At 61.0% G+C, this 19,981-nt stretch overlaps 1 protein-coding gene across 1 annotated transcript in view; it reads left to right on the top strand.

Annotated features, from left to right (window-relative positions):
- The window catches only part of MYT1 (myelin transcription factor 1), a 45,000-nt gene extending 28,020 nt beyond the window's left edge, over positions 1-16,980 (top strand). The window contains exons 12-22 of the mRNA XM_007462268.1: positions 407-664; positions 3,351-3,505; positions 4,484-4,546; positions 4,701-4,769; positions 8,975-9,037; positions 9,368-9,451; positions 12,662-12,883; positions 13,476-13,567; positions 14,132-14,235; positions 16,358-16,501; positions 16,840-16,980. Coding sequence (XP_007462330.1) covers positions 407-664; positions 3,351-3,505; positions 4,484-4,546; positions 4,701-4,769; positions 8,975-9,037; positions 9,368-9,451; positions 12,662-12,883; positions 13,476-13,567; positions 14,132-14,235; positions 16,358-16,501; positions 16,840-16,980 — 1,395 coding nt within the window. The remainder of the gene's footprint in view (positions 1-406; positions 665-3,350; positions 3,506-4,483; positions 4,547-4,700; positions 4,770-8,974; positions 9,038-9,367; positions 9,452-12,661; positions 12,884-13,475; positions 13,568-14,131; positions 14,236-16,357; positions 16,502-16,839) is intronic.
- Positions 16,981-19,981: the final 3,001 nt, after the last annotated feature.

The following is a 19,981-nucleotide window of genomic DNA, read 5'->3' as shown; positions in this document are numbered from 1 at the left end:
ACTCTTTCCTTTTCTCCCTCCTGACCGTTGACCCTGCTGGGCAGAGACGTTGGATGGGTCCCCTCCGAACTCCGTGCGCTGTGCCTAAGGGGGCCCAAGTGGCTGTGCACACGTGTGTTCCCATATCTCGCCGAGTCTGAGGGCCCTGCACGTGTTTTGGGGCCCACACGAGCTGCCGTGTCAAGGTCCGGTTTTCCGGCGCTGGAAGCCTCAAGGCAGTGGGCGGAGCGTACAGTGCACATCAGCCTCAGGACGCTTTCTTCCCGCATAGGCTCTTCTCTCCTTGTTTGGCTCTGCTCTCTTTGGAGGGAGACACTGCCTGGGCTTCCGGTGAGCTGAGTAATGGACCAGAGGCACACGTGGGAAGGGGCTGGCGTCTGACACAGACGTTACCTTTGCAATACAGGCCACGGACATTGAGGTGGATGAGAACGGAACCCTGGACTTGAGCATGCACAGACACCGCAGGCGGGAGAATGCTTTCCCTGGCGGCGGTGGCGGCCCCGGCGTGACCTCACCTGATGCCTCCCAGGGCCAGAGCATCACTGCCCCCAGCAGCTCCGTGACCTCGCCCCAGTCCAGCCATGCCTCCCGCCAGGACGAGTGGGACCGGCCCCTGGACTACACCAAGCCCAGCCGCCAGCGAGAGGAGGAAGCTGAGGAGGTGGGTCCTGGGGTCCTGAGCTGGCAGAAGGTCGAGCAGGCGCTGGTGGTCAGTCTGCCTCGCGCGAGGGCGGGTGTGAACGCACTTTCGCTCCAGGCAGAGCCTCCATGTGTCCTGCCCCTTTCCACCCAGGGTCTTGCACCCTTCGGGCAGCTAAGCCCACCTTCTTGGAGGGATTTTCACACTGGGCCAGCGTGTGGCCTTGTCCCCTCCGAGAGAGAGGTGGCCTTTCTCCGCTGCAGAGTCAGTGGTCGGCACCAGTGCGGCTCTCCGAGAGCACAGGGACGAGAAGGGCTTTTGCTCCGGTCCCGTGGGGCATGATTTGGGAATGGCTCCGAATTCCTCGTTTCTGCGGGCCTCCCACCAGCCTGCTGTCCAGATTAGGGACACCCTGAACTCTGGCAGCAGCCTCTTCTCACTGTCACCAGGACACTTCAGGCGCCTGGCTCCCTGGACGGAGGCAGGAGAAAACTCCTGGACTCAGGAGCCCCTTTGGTGGCCAGTGGCCAGAGTCCCAGGACAGTACTGCCTGGTTAGGAGCCGCAGACCAGGCCGCTGTGTCGGAGCCGTTGTCTGGGGGCCGTGGGACATTCCCTTCCCAGTTACTCCATCAGCTGAGGTGGGGGCTGACGCAGGGCTTCTCCCCAAGGGGAAGAGCCTCCCGAACAGCAAAGCCCTGCTCTGAGGGCTCAGACCAGGTGGCCTCTGCACAGTGTGGACAGGCCTGGGGGTGCCCCCCCAGCCCTGCCCTCCTTGCCAGCCCCCACTCCCAGGAGGGCAAGGGGGGCAGGTCCCTGTGCAGGAGTACAGGGTGGTGAGGGTCCCTCTGAGAGCCCACCCCTCCGCAGTCCCACCCTCAGGGCCAGCTAGGGCCCCTCTCTCTGCAGGCTTCACACGCAACCCCGCTTTACAGAGGAGCCGACTGAGCCCCAGGCCTAGGTCTTCTGCCTCAGTCACATGTGGCTGCAACTCAATGTCTGGCCTCAGAAGAGGGCCACCTCTCAGAGGGAGCCCCCAGGGGAGGGAGGCTGGCTGGCTGAGGCTGCCCAGCCGGGGCCGGCAGGAGGGCTTCTCCCTGGCTGGTGGGCCCCGCCTTCCTGTTCCTGTTCTGGGCCTCCAGCGTAGCGTCCCCACGTCTGCTGTCACCCTATTCAGTTCTGCCCCCCGCCCCCTCCACGTGCCCTCTGAGCACCCTCGTCCCCTCCCAGGGCTGTCATGTCCTCTGTGGATGACCCTGGTCTCAGAGCTCCTGTGGTCCCTGGCCACAGAAGCCTGCCGCTCTGCCCCATGGTCGACAGTCCGCTCTCCAGCAGGAAGCCGCAGCTGACCCCCAGGCCCTTCCTCCCCTCCCCTGTGCCCTAGGCACAGGTGCCCACGTCCTGCTGGGTGACCCCCCAGAAACACCTCCTGCATCAGGCCTTCCCCGTCCCTCTACCGTGGCCCTGGATTCCCTGCTCAGACGCTCCTTCCAGCTCCGTCCGAGGCTCCGTGGCCATCCTGGGCAGGGCTACCGCCCCACTCCCTGCTCAGATGCTCCTTTCAGTTCCGTCCGAGGCTCCGTGGCTCCGTGGCCATCCGGGGCAGGGCTACCGCCCGACTCTTTAGCCTTTACCTCACCAACTCTGGCAGCAGCCCCGCCTCAGGTCCCCCTAACATCCCAACACCCCTGGCCCCCGTGTCTAGGGGCCTCTGGGACGCTCCCTGCTCTGGAGCAGCCTCTACCCCTATGCTTCTGGGCGGCCCCCGTGTCTCCTGCAGACTGGGCTTAAGTTGAGGGGCTTCGTCCACCCAGCTGTGCCTTGTTCAGTAATAGTAACAGTGGCGACAGTGACCTCGGCACGGCCTGGCGCCGAGGGCCTTCCCTCCTTCCATCCCCAGACGTCCTGGGAGGGGCCGCTATTTTTTCCAGTTTAAAAGTGTGGTGCCCAGGAGGTTGGCCAGCGTGCCTGGGACACACAGCAAGCACCAGTCCTGAGATCTGAATTGTGATCCACCACGGGGGCTAATGGTCTGCTGCAGACTGACCTGTAGGGCACTGACCTTCCTGACTCTCGTGGACTCCTTCCCTGCGCCTGGACGGAGGGACTGTCCTTGTTCACCCCTGCATCCACGGCACCCTGCCCTTGGGTGGCGATGGAACACTTCCAGGCCCCGCTTTTGAGGTCAAGGTGCTTATTTGGTGCCTGCTGTGGGCAGGTCATCATGCTGGCTGGGGTACGGTAGGGCCAGATGGTCCCAAGGTCGCTGTGATTATTTTTTATCATACTCTGTACATTGTGCCATCTCATCCTCATAGCATTCCAACAAACACTTCCTTAGTGCCACTGCCTGCTGAGTGCATCCCCGGCCCCAAAGGAGCCGCACTCGGTGTACGCTCTGGCCTGTAGATTGCAGCCCAGGGCGGGTGGTTGGAGGTGACCCACCCGCCTGAGTCCGCGGAGCGCGTCAGAAGCCGCGGTGCTGGGCAGCGCCTGGGTCCCCTCGTTCCCGGGCAGCTCAGGAGCAGTGGCTGAGGTGAGGCAGCACCCCAGCCCCTCGGGGCGCTGTTTCCTGTGTCTTCCTCCTGCTTCCAGAAGACAGGAGACTCCGGAAAATGCCTCCGAAAGGCCCCTCTCCCTCAGCCCCCGGGTCGGGCGCCCGGCCCCCCGCCAGCTGGTTGAAACCTCTCCCCGCTGGTTTTTTGCAGTCAGAGCCAGCAGCCCATTCTTTTGCTTCTTCTGAAGCAGATGACCAGGAAGCGTCGGAGGAGAATTTTGAGGAGAGGAGGTACCCCGGGGAGGCCACCCTGGCCAACTTCAAGCTGAAATTTCTCTCCAAGGACATAAAGAAGGAGCTACTCACGTAAGTCCCCACCTTGGGCGGCAGGACCCCTCAGGGCAGCGCCACGGCCCTGAGAGGAGGGCGCGTCGGCGGGAGCCCCCCGCGCTGACCGTCCTAATGGCCCGGCTGCCTTGGTGGGCAGAGGCTGGGCCTCCGCTACTAGGACCCCCCTGGGCCGGGCAGCGGGGGAAGGCGTCCTCTCGCCCCTGCACCACGCTGGCCTCTAACCCACTCCTTCAGGCTGATAAAGAGCGAGAGCAAAAGCCCCCGTCTGGCCCACAGAGCAGACAAGGGCCGAAGGGAGGGGACCGCGCCCAAGCGCCCGCTGTGCTCCTGGCCCTCGCGCCCAGGCCTGAGGTGCGCTCTGCCTCGGGCTCCGTGACCTCAGCTCTGGCAGCCGAGTCAGTTTAACCAGGTGCCACCGGAGAGGGGGCGGCTACTGGTAGACGTGGGCCACCCCACGGCCTTCTGGCCAGCCCCCACTAAGAACCACCTTCCCCAAGGGACGTGAGAGGCCTGGCCCCTGCCCCTCAGGTGATCCAGCCCCCACCGACGCTTAGAGTCTGTTCCTGGGGTTCCTCTTCCTGCCCCGAAACCCGCCAGCTTCCAGCTTCCTCCCGCCCTGTAGCTGGCTCGCCCCAGGATGGCTCTGGTCTTGTCCTCGGGGAAGGCCCTGCCACGTCAGGAAGGGGCTCCCTGCACACCCATCCCCCAGCACGCACACGTGTGCACGCACAGCACGTCTGCTTCGGAGGCACCCCAACTTTAAGCTGAGCTTCACGTGGGTTCCCTTTGCTTCTTGAGTTCAGTTGCGTGGAAGCTTGTAGTCGGAGAGGCGAGGGCCCGGCCCTGAGGGCTGGTGGGGACGAGACGCTCCTTGGCTTTCGGGTGAGCCAGAGGCAGGTGGCAGCCGCCCTCTCCGAGCGGGCTCAGCCTGGGGGGGCGGGCCTGGCGGGGGTGCCTCGCTCTCTGTTCTGACGCTCTGTTTCCTTTGTCCAGCTGTCCCACCCCCGGCTGTGACGGCAGCGGCCACATCACTGGGAACTATGCTTCCCACCGCAGGTTCGTCCCCCACTCGGGTCCGGCCCGGCCTGGGCGCTGCGTGGTGGGCCCTCCTCCTCTGCGCCTCTGCCCCCCGCGTTGGCTCACCCCGACGTCCCGTCTCCACTGCCCCTCCCTCACTGCTCACCCCGACGTCCCGTCTCTTCTCTTTCAGCCTCTCTGGTTGCCCTCTTGCTGACAAGAGCCTCAGAAACCTCATGGCTGCCCATTCTGCTGACCTCAAGTATGTCTGCCCTCCTGGCCTCCCGTCTCTCGGGTGGCTTCCTTGCTCTGCTCACTCCTGCCATGAGGCTCCGGCCAAAAGCAGCCTTCTGCGGGGCTCTGGCACAGGCCGGCCCCAGCCCGAGGCACGGGGCCGTGGGGCCGAGAGGCAGGGCCACGGAGGGGCTGATTCTGCTTGGCTGGGCTGTCGCCACTGCTGCCTGTATCTCCCTGCTCTGAGCGCCGCTCTCTGCCTGCCCCCTGGGGCCCAGCGCCGCTACGGACTCCCGTGCTCCCCTCTGAGGGCCGAGGGCCGGGAGGGCCAAGCAGGGGTAGGGCCTGGCTCTGGCTCGTGGTGGCCTGGCCCGTTCTCTCGCTCTCCTGAGGACCCCTGCCGGGCTGTCTGGGCCTGCTTTCCTCCTGCCGTGGAGATTCGGGAGGAGTCCCGAATTGGCCTTGGCTTGTAAGTCTCTCCGTGGCTTAGAGGGCCTTCCAGCTGCTTCCGTCTTGGCCCCTCGTGCCCTCGCCCCCACGCCTCTCCTCCGTGCTCACCCCTTCTTTGGCTGTGCCCTGTCTCTGCTCCCCCTGCCCCTGATGTCTGGGCAGGGCCGCCCTGTGGCACCGGCCACTCTGCTTGATGGTCTTGTTCAAGCAAGGAGCAAGGACCCAGAGGTTTCCCGGCTCTCAGCGTCCTCGCGGGGCTGGACCTGGGACTGTGATTGCCTTTGGTTTCATGCCTTGAGCTGAGCAAAGCCCTAAGCCACAAGGCGCTGGCTCTGGGTTTCCAGGCTTAGCCGAGGTTGTGGAAGGACGGCCCCCTCTTGTGCCCTCAGGTCGCCCCCTCTTCAGGGGGTTCCTACCGCCCTGGGCCCCTGTGCTGGGGGGCCTGAATCCAGGCCGGGTTTCCCCGGCCCATCCCCGTCTGGGGCCAGAGAGGAACTGGGGCTCTGGTGCCTCTAAGGTGAGGAACCACGGTTGCCGCAGGCTTCCGGCGACCTGAGCTGACTCAGAAACGGGGCAGGAAGCTCCAGCTCTCTCAGAGTGTCCGGTCCTGCCGGCCTCATCTCTGTGGCTCCAGGGAGCCTGTCTGGTCCTAGCAGCCAGGAGAAGCGTGGCGTTGCCTCTTTGACCAGTAGGGCCTTCCGTTCCCGCAGGCAAGGCTGGGCAGGGGTCATGACCAGAAGCGTCTTTCTGGGAACTATCGGCTTTGACACCTGCATGTTCTGAGGCTCAGCTCATCATGGCAGCTTCACACACGTGCTCACTCACCCCGTGTCCAGCCCCAGAAATGCAACGAGGCCTCAGTCCTGCGGGTCCGACGCACTCTTCCCGCTCTCCCTCCTCCCTTCTGTTACCATCTTTCTCGTGGTCCTTTCTCCTATTATCTTTTCCAATTCGTCTTGCTTTTCTAACTGATCAGTTTTCATGGTTTTCCAGTTTGCAGGCCTGCCTGAGTGGTGGTGGAATTCTACAAGTGACCACATACCCTCAGTAGCCCTTTTCCTGCAGAGCCGTTAGTCAGGGCTCCTGGAAGGAACACGCAGACTCGGTCTGGGTCCAGAAATGTGGCCGACAGGGAGGGTCAGTGCCCTTCTGAGACTGAGAGCCTGTGAAGAGCTGTAACCCAAACTTGTCTGGAAGTTAGCAATGGAAAGTTTTCCTCGCGTGCAAAGAAATCACTCCCTAACTCCCTCCGACGCGCTTCTCTCCCCCAGGGGTCCTCCCTTGGAGCCTGCTCCTTGCTTCTCGCAGGCCGCAGTGTGGATGTGGCCTGGCTCCCCCACGCTCCTCTCTCCTTCCCCCGCTCGGTGGGGGTTTGGCACCCTGATCAGCCTCGTGGCAGTGCCAGCTGAAGGTGACCTGTCCACGGGGGGCAAAGGCACCTGTGCCATGCCTTGCAAATGAGTCTTTTTTGGTGGCCCCCCCCCATCAACACCTGGTTTGCAGTGACAGCTGCAAGCGATGTGTTTTCTGTGTTTTAATCAAATCCCGAGGGCGTTTGTTCTTCGCATCCACGTGCCCAGTGTGGTCAGGAGCTGGGGACTCGGCTGCCTTGGGCTGCGCAGCCCACTGCACGTGTGGGTGTTCAGAGTGCAGCCACCCAGCCTGCAAGGGCGTCATGGGGGAGCTCTGCACAGGGTGGGGGCCAGCCCCCCGCCACCCCGCCCCGGCCACGGGACAGGGGTGGGGGTGGGGTGACCTCTGCTGTGCACCAAGCTGCATGGATTCTTTGTCTTGCCCAGACAACGCACTCAGAACAGAAGGTGGGAGGGTTCCTGGAGCTGGCCCTGGGGTTACCCAGGGCCATAAGAGTGGCCGACGCTACTGGCGCCCAGAGCAGACACCTGCTTTTCCAGCCGTGTGACATCATCCTCTCTCGGACACGACTCTTGGGGAAAAGCCGTTACATCAGGCCAGCAAGGAGGATGGGGCTGCCCCGCCTTCCTGGAGGGCCCCAACGTGCGTGTTCTCGCCGAGTCGCCTCCCCCAGACCTGAGACCCACTCACAGGCACCACCAGAGGCTGCAACTCGCGGGGGTGTCAGCCACAGACCAGAGCTATGCTCACGGCCACAGAGGCCTGGGACTGCTGTGGACGCGCCGTCCTGGCCACTGCCTGCAGCGCCCAGCTTGTGTGCTCCGAAGCTGCGAAGGACCAGGAAGGAGGAGGAGTGTCCTTCCAGAGGGGGTCACAAGGCCCGGGCCTCAGTGCAGACAGCCATGCGAGGGACGCTCTGGTGCCCGCAGTGCGGCCCAGAGGGCCCTTCTGAGCAGCTGGCGCCCCGGGACCGCGGGCCGCGCAGAGACGCGGAGTGTCAGAGCAGGAGGTCCCAGCAGCTGGGGTTCATTTGAAAAGGGTGATGCTTATCTGGACAGAGGTGGTGGGTGGTTTCCGTTAAAACACAAAAGCCTCTTTGGCCCAGATGTGGGGGTTGGAGTGTGACCACACGTGACGGGCAGGAGGCGTCCCAACCTCAGTGGGGTCTGAGTTACCCCAAAGACCGACAGGAGGGAGATTGACCCGTTGGCCGGCTGCCAGGCCAGGGAGGCGCTGATGTGTGGCACTTGGGGCAGGGGTGAAGAGAGGGCCCCAAGAAAGCCCGAGGGGCCAGGAAGGAGGCTCCTGGGCATCTAGCCCATCCGTGTTGCCATGCCAGCCTGAGATGGGCGGGCAGTGTCGCCCGCTGACGGCTGCCGGAGCCTGGGCGCGAGGGAGCCCTCTGCTGATTGACGGGCCACCCGTGTCCTGTCCCGGCTGGCGCTCGGCTCTCTGTCCTTCTGGGTCCACGTTTGTGCTGAGGAATGGCCTTGACTCCACAGTTCTCTCTCCATGTGAGGATGAAGCCAGGAATGGCAGATAAGCACCCAGTGAGTGCCAGGCTCTCCAGATGCAAGCACCAAGGTCCTGCCAGGTCCCATAGGACGAAACCACGCCCTCATGAGGGACACGGCACAGGCGGCAGATCCACCCCGGAGGAGGCCTCCTGAGGGCCCACCTGCAGGATCGGGTGCTCTCCCCACTGACGCCAGCAGGAACGGATTCATTTTTCTTCAGTGGACATTCAGGGAAAAAATAAGAAAACCCAAGCCGGTGTATCAGAGGGGAAGTTTTACCTTCTACGTGATACATTCATCAAGCACTTGGGGTGCACACAGTTGGGCTTTTGTGGTTTGTTCCTCCCCTCCCTCCCCTCGGCTGGTGCCAGCCGTCCCTCGAAAGCCCGCGCCCGTGTGAACTCGGTGCTCGCCAAGTAGGACTCACGCCCCGACGTCGCCGCTTCTGGGGGCGGCACGTCTCAGGTGCTCAGTGCTGTCTGTTCGTGCTCACGATGGTGGCAGCCCTCGGTGAGGATAGGCCGTCTTCCTCCAGCAAGCTCCAGGAGGATGAACCGGCCCTAGATGTGAGGTTTGCATCCTGAGCGCTTGTTTAAAGGCCCACATGTGCTCTGGAACCTTCTAGCCCAGCCTGGTCCTCTGCAGGGGGCTGAGTCAGGAGCCCATCATCCTGCAGTGGAAACGTGCCCTCTCCGCCGCCCTGGGCCCCCTTGGGGAGAGGGGGTGGCCAAGCTCTGAGGCCTGGAGGTCGTGGCAGCAGGCCGGCCGGGACACGCGTGGCCGTTTGTGAGACCTTAGTGGGGAGACCGCTTGTAGGGGGCTGAGTATAGAGGCGTCTTCTGTGGCCACGTGACTTCCGCGGCTCTGGTCCCAGCTCTGCTCTCCTCTGCAGGTGCCCCACACCCGGCTGCGACGGCTCCGGCCACATAACGGGGAACTACGCATCGCACCGGAGGTGAGCCTGCTGTGCCCTGGGTGCCAGGCCGGAGCGGGTGGGGACGGCTTCCTCCTCAGACGAAGTTCCAGGCTCCGAGTAAGACGTTAACGTTGCTGCATCCAGAGACGGTTTCGTCCCGTTCGTGGGAACTGCCAGTGTTCCCAGAGCCTGATCAGGGCGCCCTCTGACCAGAGCTGGGGGCTCACGGTGCCGCCTCCTGCGTGTGGCCCCGCTGCCGGGGCCCGCCGGGGCTGCTGTCACAGAGCTTAAGGGGAGGGGTGAGGCAGGGGGGTGTGAGGCTTTGCTGTCCTTGGACCACTGTGGCATTGTCTCCTCTTTCAAAACCAGTTTGTCAGGCTGCCCTCGTGCCAAGAAAAGCGGAGCCAAGGCTGCACCCGCAAAGGATGACAAGGAAGACCCTGAGCTGATGAAGTGAGTCCAGGTCCTGCCGGCCTCTTGGCTGCTGTGCAGACTTGGGGTTTTCCGGTATTTTTTAGAATTTTAAAAGCTCCTTCTAGATTCTGTTTGCATTAATATAGCTGTGACAATGCCCACGTTTACAGACGTGCTCGCACCGTGCACGGGGACACCTTGCAGGCGGGAGCCATGTGCGTTGTGTGGGGGGCACATGCGTGCGCGGGCTCCTGTCTGGGCTTCTCAGGTTTGCGGTGTTTGACGGGCTGGGAGAGGCAGAGTGCCCTGCTGCCCGCGCACCTGGGCACCTGGGCATGGACCTCAGGGCCTGGCAACCCCAGGCACTCACGGGCATTGCGGTCTGCACGGCTCCTGGCCTGGTGGGAAAGGTCAGGTGCAGGGGTCACGGAGGACAGGGTGCTTAGAAAGACAGCAAGTCTCTGAATCACGTGCGCGCTCGCACACCGCCGAAGGGGGCTGACGCGCAGTGAGGGAGCCTGGGAGGGTCACCTTGAACTGGGACCTCAACAGTCCTGTGGGGAGGAGAGAGGACATCCTGGGCCTTAAGTGATCGGAGTGCCTGAAACCCTCTACGGACCTTCTCACTGGGGGTGCCTGACATGTCATGAACCCTGACCCAGACCCCGACTCGCCTGGTGGGGGCTGGTATCGCTGAAAACTGATGAAAACTGATCCTTCCAGGAGGGACCCCCCGAGCTCCCCACTGGCAGGTGGGGGTGAGGCTGTGCCACAGGTGCAAACAGGGTGACCCACCACCCAATTTGCCCAGGACTTTCAGAGCTGACACCAGGTAGAGCAGGCAGTGGGTGCCCCCAGGCGGGTGAGGGCTGGAAGAGAATGGCTCTGGCTGCCTGGTGGCCCAGGAACTCGGGTGGCTTGCCTGGGGCAGGGCACGCAGTTCCACGGGAAGCAGGTCTGCCCTGACTGTCAGGAACAGCCGGACACTCACCTCTGTAGAGGGGATCAACCTGGCCCGAGGTTCCATTGCTCCTCCTGGGAGCTCTCACGCCAGCAGCTTGGCCACCCAGACATCTGCTTGGCCACAGAGGAGGGGCCTAATTGACCAGCATTATGCCCTTCAGAGGGGACAGCCCCACCGGCTGTTTGCTGTAATAAGGCAGTGGCGTGTTTATTTAATTTATACGGTAAAACTGTAATGAATGCTAAATCAAAAATGCAAAATACATGGTGGTTGGTATTGTGAATGCTGCCTACTAAATGAGAGGGTGGATAAAGAATATTTTTTCTTCCGAGAACCTAGGAATTTGCCTGTGATCATACAGATGCATTGCAGTTATGGGTTTAGCAAGGATCCTGCTGGTAGGGATGATAAATGAATTGTGCTGCATTTGCAAACGATTAGAGTCAAGATCAGCGTTTTTCAGGTTAACGGGGAAAAGTGGTTTTCCTTTCCCTGATGTGCTGTCAACCTTGTTTAAAGACAAACAACAAGATTTTGCAGCCAAGTGGGGAATGTGACTTGTGGGAACAGTTCAGCATTTACAGGGTGGATGAAGTTTCTAACGGCTCCATGGCAAGGACGGGGGCCGCCCCCGTCGCACCCCCGTTTTATAGGATCTCCTCCCTAGCCACAGACTAACCGTATTTATAAGTGACGAGCATCTTAGACACGGGCAGGTGGCCGCAGTCGGCGCGCCGCGCCTGCTGCGTGGCGTGACTCGGTCGGCCGGCACTGGCGCGGCTGCGGAGGGGCCCGCAGAGCAAGAGCTCCCCCTTAGGCGTCTCGTGTCTGCGGCGTTTGAGTCGGTCAGCACGTTGCGGTAAATCCCTTTGGCCACGACCGAATAACTGACCTAGACAGTCTGTGGAGGTGGCGGGTGGGATGACTTGGGAGACCGGGATTGACGCATACGCGCTAATAACGTGTAAAACAGATAACTAACGAGGACCTGCTCTGTAGCACGGGGAGCTCCGCTTCGCTCGCTGTACGGTGGAAACTTGACACAACATTGTAAGACAGCTGCGCCCCAATAAAAAAGAAGGAAAGTCTGTGGAGGTTCCAGCGTGGCGGGTCGGGAGCCGCACATCCATTGCCCGTGGAGAGGCCTCGGCTGCCCCCGGCCGCCCTGGCACCCGACCAAAGAGATGTGCCTCTGACCGGGGGTCCCCTGGGTGTGCCGCACGTCTTAACGTGAGGTCACCTGACAGCCCTGAAGATTTGGACTTGGGGTGTGGAGGGAAAGACTCGCAGAGTCACCGTTGACGTACGTGAGCTACTCACCACGAGGGCGATTGCTGGGAGACACCAGCAGCCCGTCCTGAGAAGGCCAGGCTTTCGCGAGGAGCAGCGGGAGAGAAGCGCTTAGACTCAGCTGTGTGCTGCCTCTCACGTGGCCTCTTGATCTTGTAACGTCAGGTACCTCAGGTACCTCAGAGGGCCGGGCCCACTGGTCCCCCTGGGACCCCACAGTTGGCAGGTGTCCAGGCTTGGCGGTGGACGTCGAAGGGAACCTCCCCAAGTCCCCTGCAGGGGCCCCTGCCAGTGACTCCGCTCTGGATCGGTGGCGAAGGTGACCCTGGGCCGGCTTGGTGGACAGCCCACGTGGCTGGGATGAGTGAGAAAGGGGTGAGAGCTGAGACAGGGGACGTATGAGGATGGGCCCGGCTGAGGAGGCCGCCTGTGAGATGAGTCCGAGTGTGCGGGCCACGAGGCAGCACGCTGCCCCCCCAGCCCTGCCACCTCCCGGGGGCTTCCTGCCTCTGGCGTGTCCGGACCCCAGCGAGCTCTCTGTGAACTGGGTCCTCTGTGCTTGCTGGGTCTGTGGCATGTAGAAAGCGGTGACAAACGGCCAGTGCTCAGGGCAAGCTCCCAGCAAGTGGCCTCTGGGCTGATACAGAAATGATGCTGGCCGCAAGGTCCAGCTGTAGACCTGAGGCCACCAAGAGCCAGCCCCAGGCCCCAGGGGTCACTGCTGCTGAGGGTCGGGGTGAGAAGGTGGCTGCTGACCCCCCAGCTGTGCAGGGGATGTGAGGCCAAGGCTGGGGAGGGAGCACGAGCCCCGTACTGGGGAGGGAGCGCGAGCCCCGTGCTGGGGAGGGCCCGGTCCTCCTGTGCTTCCTGTGCTTCTCTTGCTCCAAGGCCTGGAGTTCGTCCAGGAGACCCCGGCATGTCTTAGGGTCTGGCCTGGGCGGGGGGGTCTCTGGGCTCTGGCGCCTGGGGCTCACCTCTGACCTCTTTGTGCCCAGGTGCCCAGTTCCAGGCTGCGTGGGGCTTGGTCACATCAGCGGCAAATACGCCTCTCACAGAAGTGCGTCGGGCTGCCCTCTGGCCGCCCGAAGGCAGAAAGAGGGCTCCCTCAATGGCTCATCCTCCTCCTGGAAGCCCCTGAAGAACGAGGGGCCCACCTGCCCCACCCCGGGCTGCGACGGCTCCGGCCATGCCAACGGCAGCTTCCTCACCCACAGGAGGTGACTATCCCAGCCTCCCTGCCCCTCCATCACCCAGGAGGGCCCCAGCTGCGGGGCTGTGGGCAAGGCTCCCAGGGAGGGCCAGACCAGGGCTCAGGTGTAAGTGGTAGTTTCTCGAGGCAAAAGTAAGACCCAAACTGGTAGCCCATTCATTCCACAAGCCATTACTGAAAGTCCATCAAATATCAGTCTCTGGAGACAGATGGTCTCTGGGGAACAAGGGGACACCAGCCCTCCCTGCAAACCAGCACATAGGTTAAATGCCTAGTTTGGTGAAGGATGGTATACACTGAGGGGAGATAGCAGCAGGGAGGGGGTAGGAAGTCCTTCCTGAAAAGGTGGTGTGGCGCTTGCCCCGAGCCGTCCGAGGGACAAGACTTCAGGGCAGTGGCTTGAGCTGGGAATGGCCTGGGCTGCTGAGGATTGAGGGAGCCTGGGGGCTGGAGTCAGGAGCGAGGGGCACCGGGGATGAGCGACGACATTCCAGACAGGATCCCACCAGGCCGCCAGCTCTCACTGTGACATGTGACCTCAGACTGGCCCATGGTGCGTGAGCTTGGACTGGCTTTTCACGTGCGACCTTTGCTTCCAGCTTGTCTGGCTGTCCCAGAGCGACCTTCGCTGGAAAGAAGGGAAAAGCCTCAGGGGATGAGGTTCTCGGCACGAAATTCAAGACGAGTGATGGTAAGGCTGCCCTCCTGCAGCCCCTGTGCGTGGTCTCTGCAGCCAGAGTGGGCGGGTGGCACTGGCGAGAAGTGGGTCGGGAAGCAAAGCCGCCCTGGAGCGAGTCGCGGTGGGGACAGAGCTCTTGAGCTGAGCCGCTGGTCCTCCTGACCTGGGCTCAGAGCCTCTGGCTGCCCTGTGCCCTCGCGTGGGCATTACGGCTCTAGCCTGGGGGCTGGTGAGCCCTGCTGGCAGCGCTGGAAGCCATAGTGTGGGCCTGTGAACTCACTCAGGCTCGATGAAGAGGGAAGCTGAGGAAATCGGCGCCATGGGGAAAAACTCCCATTTTTATCTCAGCAATTAACACTCGCCCAAGAGGCGTCTATTTTCCCACCAAGACCCAGGGCCAGGAGGCAAACAGCTGACTCACGTCTGCTAGTCCTGAAGGCCACCTTTCCCAGCCTGAGATCTGGGCCATGAGCCAGGGCTTCTGCTTGGGAAGGGGGCCCCTGGGTCCATCTAGAAATCAGGCCTCGGCTGACCCCCACTTGCGAGAGCCGCGACTGAGGTTTCTCTCTGGGGCAGTGCTGGACAGCGACGAGGAGATCAAGCAGCTGAACCAGGAGATTCGTGACCTGAACGAGTCCAACTCCGAGATGGAGGCCGCCATGGTGCAGCTGCAGTCCCAGGTGGGTGGTGCTGCCTACCTGCCCCGGCCCTGCCCTCCCAACCCAAGGATGTCCTTCCCATCCTCGGCCTCCTCTTCTGGGGAGTGTGGGGGGAGCCCAGCGCCTTGTCGAGCTTCTGCTCAGCGCGTGCTCTGCTCAGCGGCGTCAGGAGTCCTGAGGTGCTGGTGGCTGTTGGTCCCGTTGGTTAGTAGGAGCAGAACCCCAGTGTGGGTCCTCAGAGCCTGGCTGGCGCTGGGTTCCAGCCCAGCGCTGCCACAAACCGCCTCCGTGACCTTGTGAGGCTCTCATCTGATCCGTACCTGGATGTCCTCCTAGGTAGCGTGGAGATGATAAGAGAACCTACTGCATTCATTTGTAGTAAGGTGAATGCATTTCTACGAGGAAAGCGGTGAGCACGGCGTCCGACCCAGAAGAACTGCTGCGCTGAGGGACAGGGTTACACATTACTTTAGGTGTCTGCATCCTATCTCTCTGATTTCCCCCAAACGAACATTTGCAACCAGAAAAAACAAGAACAAAACCCCACAAAGAACGGTGGTGGTCTGCTTTGAAAAGAAGACCATGCCCTTCCCTTGGCTGCTGAGTGGGGGCCGGAGCAGAGCTAGGGGCACAGAAGGGGAGGCTGCACACAGCCACGTCCCCAGGGACAAGGAGGTGACCTGGCCCTGTGGAACTGGGGGGCAGAGGGGGTGGATGGGAAGTGTGAGATGTTGGAGTCCATGTGACTTGTGCTGCCCCTCCTTCCCCTGGCAGACGGGCCTCTACGCTGACCTCTTGTTACCCAGGAGCTGGTGTAAAAAGAGCGTCAGCCCATGAGGATCTGGAGGGAGTTTTGTCCTGCTGTGCAGTGTCTTCTCCACGTTGACAGGCAGTGAAAGCAGGGAAGGGGTGCAGGGGCTGTCTCTGGGGACCGAGACACCCCACTGGGTGGCTGTCCCCCCCATACCTCCCTGTTCCTTTCCTTCTCAAAGTCCAAGGGATCTCCCAGTGTCAACACCCTTGGGAAGCTCCTCTGATTTCTCTTTATTTGCCAATGCCCACCTATTTATAGACAGATTATTCACTATCGTCCTTTTGGAAGGACTTGGGGTCCCCTTTCCCGTCCAGGGAGTTTTGAGTTGTGTGCTCCGCAGGAGGGCTCAGGCAGAGAAGGCAGGCTCCAGACCTCTACTCAAAACTTTTTTAAAGCCAAAGGCTTGTCGCTAGGCGATGAGAGAGTGACGCTTCTCAGCCTCAGGTCACAGAGCCATAGCGCCCTGGAAGGCGGCTCACCATCCTGCCCCTGAGGGATGGCTTGGTGTGTCATACACACTGCATGAGCTTGTCTCTGCCCTGAGGCTCCTCTGAGATGCAGTGAGGCTGGGGGCTGCCCTCCCAAGCACGTCTCCTCTGGGCCAGGCCCCGGGGTGGGCTTCTCTCCCACCTTCCCCACGGGGTGGTGACCCTCTGCACAGGGTTCCGCTCACCCTGAGACTCACGTGGTGCCTGTGGCACCTAGAGCAGGCGAGACTGCCCATGGCCATGAGCCCTGTCATCACCATCCTCTGCTGTTCCACGTGGAACCCTTAGAGCCCCTGGGAGAACTTCCAGGCTCCCGCCTAGTGCCCTGCTGGGTCCCGAGAAGGAGAGGTGTTTGTGCCAGAAATCCCAGGATGCTCTCTGGTGTGCCGGAGGGGTCGCCGCTGGCTCCACCTCCGCCGTGAGCTGCAGAGCTGCAGCGGCCTGCTTTGCTCGCCTCCACAGCTTTAATTAGGCCCTTGGTTGGTCTTCCTGGTGGGGGAAACCCAAAGGCAGGCGGACGTCCCACAAGCTGTGTACAGTGTCCCTACCAGAGAGGAAGAACAGGAAGCTAGTAGCAGCTGGGACTTGAGCCCAGGTGCCTCAGTCTGTGCTCCTTTCCACCCCGTGGGGCACATGAAGCCGTGGCACCGCCCCCCGCCCGGCTCAGTCACTGCATCCCCTCCTCCACCCAGGGACCAGGGTGCTGCCAGCCCTCACTTGTGGCAGGGCCCCTGCCTCCTCACCCCCTCGCAGAGGGACGTGAGGCGTGGCCCAGCGGGCTCGCCCCGCGCGCTCCCAGGGGGATGCGTCGGAAGGCAGCTCCCGTCTCTGTCTGGTGCAGATCTCGTCCATGGAGAGGAGCCTGAGGAACATCGAGCAGGAGAACAGGCTCATTGAGCAGCAGAACGAAGCCCTGTTCCTGGAGCTGTCCGGCCTGAGCCAAGCCCTCATCCAAAGTCTTGCCAACATCCGCCTTCCGCACATGGTAGGTAGCGGCGGCCCCGTGGCCACCACAGCTGAGCTGGCAGCCACGTCCTGGGGCTTTTGGGAGGGCGGGCACCCCTCTGCCTCTGGGGTCTTGCTGGAAGGGCCCCGAGCTGGGGATTCTGCCTGGGCAGACAGCTGGCCACGGTGGCTGTAGGCTCCTGAGCAGCCTGTGCCGTGGTTGTCTCAGCCCGAGTGCTGCCCGTGGTGGGTCCATGGGCTTGTCTCTGGTGGCGTGGGCGTGTGGGTCCGAGATTTCCCCCATCGATTTCCCTTGCTTCTGGAAACCCTGGGGCCCCCTGCACGGATGGGCCTCGCTAAACTGGTTCTGTTCTCTAGGAGCCAATATGCGAACAGAATTTTGATGCCTATGTAAGCACCCTCACCGACATGTACTCCAACCAGGAGTGCTACCAGAACCCCGAGAACAAGGACCTCCTCGAGAGCATCAAGCAGGCCGTGAGGGGCATCCAGGTCTAGTCCTCCTCGTGTGAGGAGCCATCGTGCTGATCCGGGGCACCTGGGGTACCCCGACTTGCCTCCATCTTTTACCTCCCTTGCCCTCTGCCCTCCCAGTGGAGATTCCCAACTCACAGCGACTTCTAGTTGGCAGCCCAGGGCGGCCTCGGGGGGTTTACCCAGAGGGGTGCCTGGAAATCCGTGTCTCCCTCGATGCGATGCGCTCGCCGGGCCAGAGGCCTTGGCCTCTCCACACGAGTGCGGGGCGTGAAGTCTTACAAAGTGGTTTATTTTTGCTTCTGAAAAGCTCGAAGTCTCCAGGGGAAACTCAAGGACCAGGTTCTCAGGGAAGTTTTGGAGCTGCAGCCACAGTACTCCTTTGTCTGTCAAGGCCGGGAGGGCAGCCCGGCCGGGCGGTGGTGCGTGTGATGAGTCAGCCTGGAGCGGCCAGTGCGCCTGCGCGGTGAGGCCGCGTGGCAAGTGTGTTTCCTGTTGTCCTTTAATTCAGTTTTTACGTTAAGGGTGGAAGAGAGCAGCGTTCCAGAGGGTAGGTTAGGAGTAGGCCTCGAGGAAGCTGGCCCAGGACCCCCTGAAAGACAGCGCCAGCTCCACTTGGAAGCACCCCCGGCCGAGCCTGCAGACCCTGTGCTCAGGGTTTGGCTCCCTCGAGGCAGTGGCCTTTAGACCCACGTTGGGGTCAAGGCCAGGGCCTCTGGCTCTCTGTGTGCCCACGTGGCCCGTGACCCGCCCATCACCCGGGTCATGGCTGAGCTTTACCGAGGTGGGGACAGTGTCAGCGAGGTCAGGGGATAAATTCCTAACTAGAGACCACCAAGGTGTCACTTCTTTTTAGATCCACTCGAGATTCGAAAGAAGGTAAATTTTGATTTAATGTGTTAAAAACACAATGTTCCTAACGTGTAAATAGAGTCCAAATCAACTGTGACTGCGATTCCAAGTTAGTATTTAAAAGTAGAGAAATTGCACTTCCTGGAAGAAATAAGAAAGTAGTTAGTTTAATTATTCTGTAAATTATTTAATTTTGTCAAAATGTAAGTATTTATATTCACAACCTCTTATGTTAACGTTTGCTATTTATTTAACATTTTTATTTATTAATTTTATACTATTTTACCTAGACCCCACACTAGGACACACGAGAGGGAAATAAATGAAATCAAAGTGAAATTAACGATTTCACTATGAGATAATAGGCCACACACAAATCTTGCTATAACTTCTAGTTATGATTTTAATGCAACTGAGTTATTTTTTATATATTTTGTTATTTATTCTTTTAATAATGGAATTTTAAAAAAGTATTTTGTAACAGGACTTTTGATAATTTGGGGATGTTTCCCCCTCGGTCCAATGGAAGGAGCGACTTTTTGGTTTTCTTCATCCCTTTTGGCTCCTTTTGTTTCAGGCGCGGATGACAGCAAATGGAATTCTGTATTTATTGTTTATTTAAGCGTAGTGCAGATGTGTGTGCTCTGGCGTGTTTCTTGTGTCGCGTCTGTGTGCCGGTTCTTGATGGCTGAGTCCTGTCGCTGTGAGGGGTGCTGGCCGCAGGCCTCCCTGAGCAGCTGCCCGCTCTAGGCTCCCGTCCCTCTGACAGCTCTGATACTGTGATTCTCCTTCCTCAGGAAACGTTGAACCCACAGCACAGCACTTCTCAGTGTGTCTGCAGGGTGATTTCCTAATAAAAGTCCACTCTGACTGCGAGTGGGAGCTGTGTCTGGTGAGGGTGCCGTCTCTGTCCCGAGAGCTCTAGGGGTCACCTTCCTGGGGAGTGGGTGGTGGCGGGCTCTCCTTGATGCTACACGTGGAACCCACATCTCCTTTGTGGAACCGCCCTGCGCCCCAAGACTTGAGTCTTGCAGGTGTAAGTCAGAGTTTTCTCTTAGGGTCAGAAGAAGTCTCCCTGCTGGGGTTGCTAGACTGGGGGTGTGAAATGGGGGCTGCCCCGGGCCACCTCTCCTGGCTGCAGGAGGGAGCCATCTGCAGAGGAGGGAGTTTGGACATTTAGGAGCGAGGCAGAGCTGGGAGGGGGAGAGAGAAAGGTGGAGGTGGGAGTGGGAGGCAGACAGAGCTCCTAGATTTAGCCATACCTGAAGTCGGCGATGGCTGTAGTGGCTCCTCACTGTTTTACCCTTTTGTGTCAGGTGGGGCTCTCCCAGGTAAGACTTAGGTTTGGGGCTTCTGGTCACATTCAACTAGAACTGTCAACACACTTTGACCTCACTGGGAATCTGGCCCTTGAGGGCAAAGTGGAGCTCCCACCCGAACTGAGAACGAAGGGAGATTCTTAGGAATTCTGGGCCTCACTTCCAAGACCTGTCCCAGCCGGACAGTTGAGGGTCTGGAGGGCCTCAGCTGCTGGCTGTGGGGACCAGAGCATGTGGCGGTGCATGGAACCTGTGCAGCCTTGAGGAGGGGGTCCCCCGGGGGGCCACAGGGGACCAGTGGTCCGGGTTGGTACTCATCTGTGTCAGCACACAGATGCTGGGGTGACAGCATTCTGGAGGCATGACAGTTGGCAGGAGACGAGCAGAGGCCAGGACCGCGGAAGCACGGGCGAAGGGCCATGTCCGTCCCACACGCGACACCCTGCTCCCACCCTCTCCCCGGGCTTCGCCCGCTCCCTGCCGAGGGTTTAGCGGGCCTCTTAGCCTCCTGACTCTGAAACGTTGCGCTTCGGGGGACCCAGCTTACCGCCCCCGCACCTGGCACCAGTTCAGCCAGAACCTCTCCCCAGCGCCACACGGCACGGCCTCAGCACAGATTTCCAAGGGCTCCAGCAACTTGAGAAGCGCTGGTGCCCGTGGAGGTGACGGCTGGGTGCCAGCGCACTTGCCATGCAGGTCTCTAGCTGGCTTCGTCGCCGTAAGCTCTGCCTGTGGGCTCTGCAGAACCTGGTTGGTCCAAAGAACCACAAAGACAACACGGCTGGGAAGAGGGACCCAGAGGTCAGCCTCAAGAGCAGGTGAGTGTGCAGATGTGGGGGGACAGAGGGGCTGTG

Source organism: Lipotes vexillifer, unplaced genomic scaffold (genome assembly GCF_000442215.2).
Source record: "Lipotes vexillifer unplaced genomic scaffold, Lipotes_vexillifer_v1.1 scaffold1798, whole genome shotgun sequence".
NCBI classification, from domain to species: domain Eukaryota; kingdom Metazoa; phylum Chordata; class Mammalia; order Artiodactyla; family Lipotidae; genus Lipotes; species Lipotes vexillifer.
The sequence above is the reverse complement of the archived record's forward strand: the minus strand, read 5'-3'. Positions and strand labels throughout refer to the sequence as shown.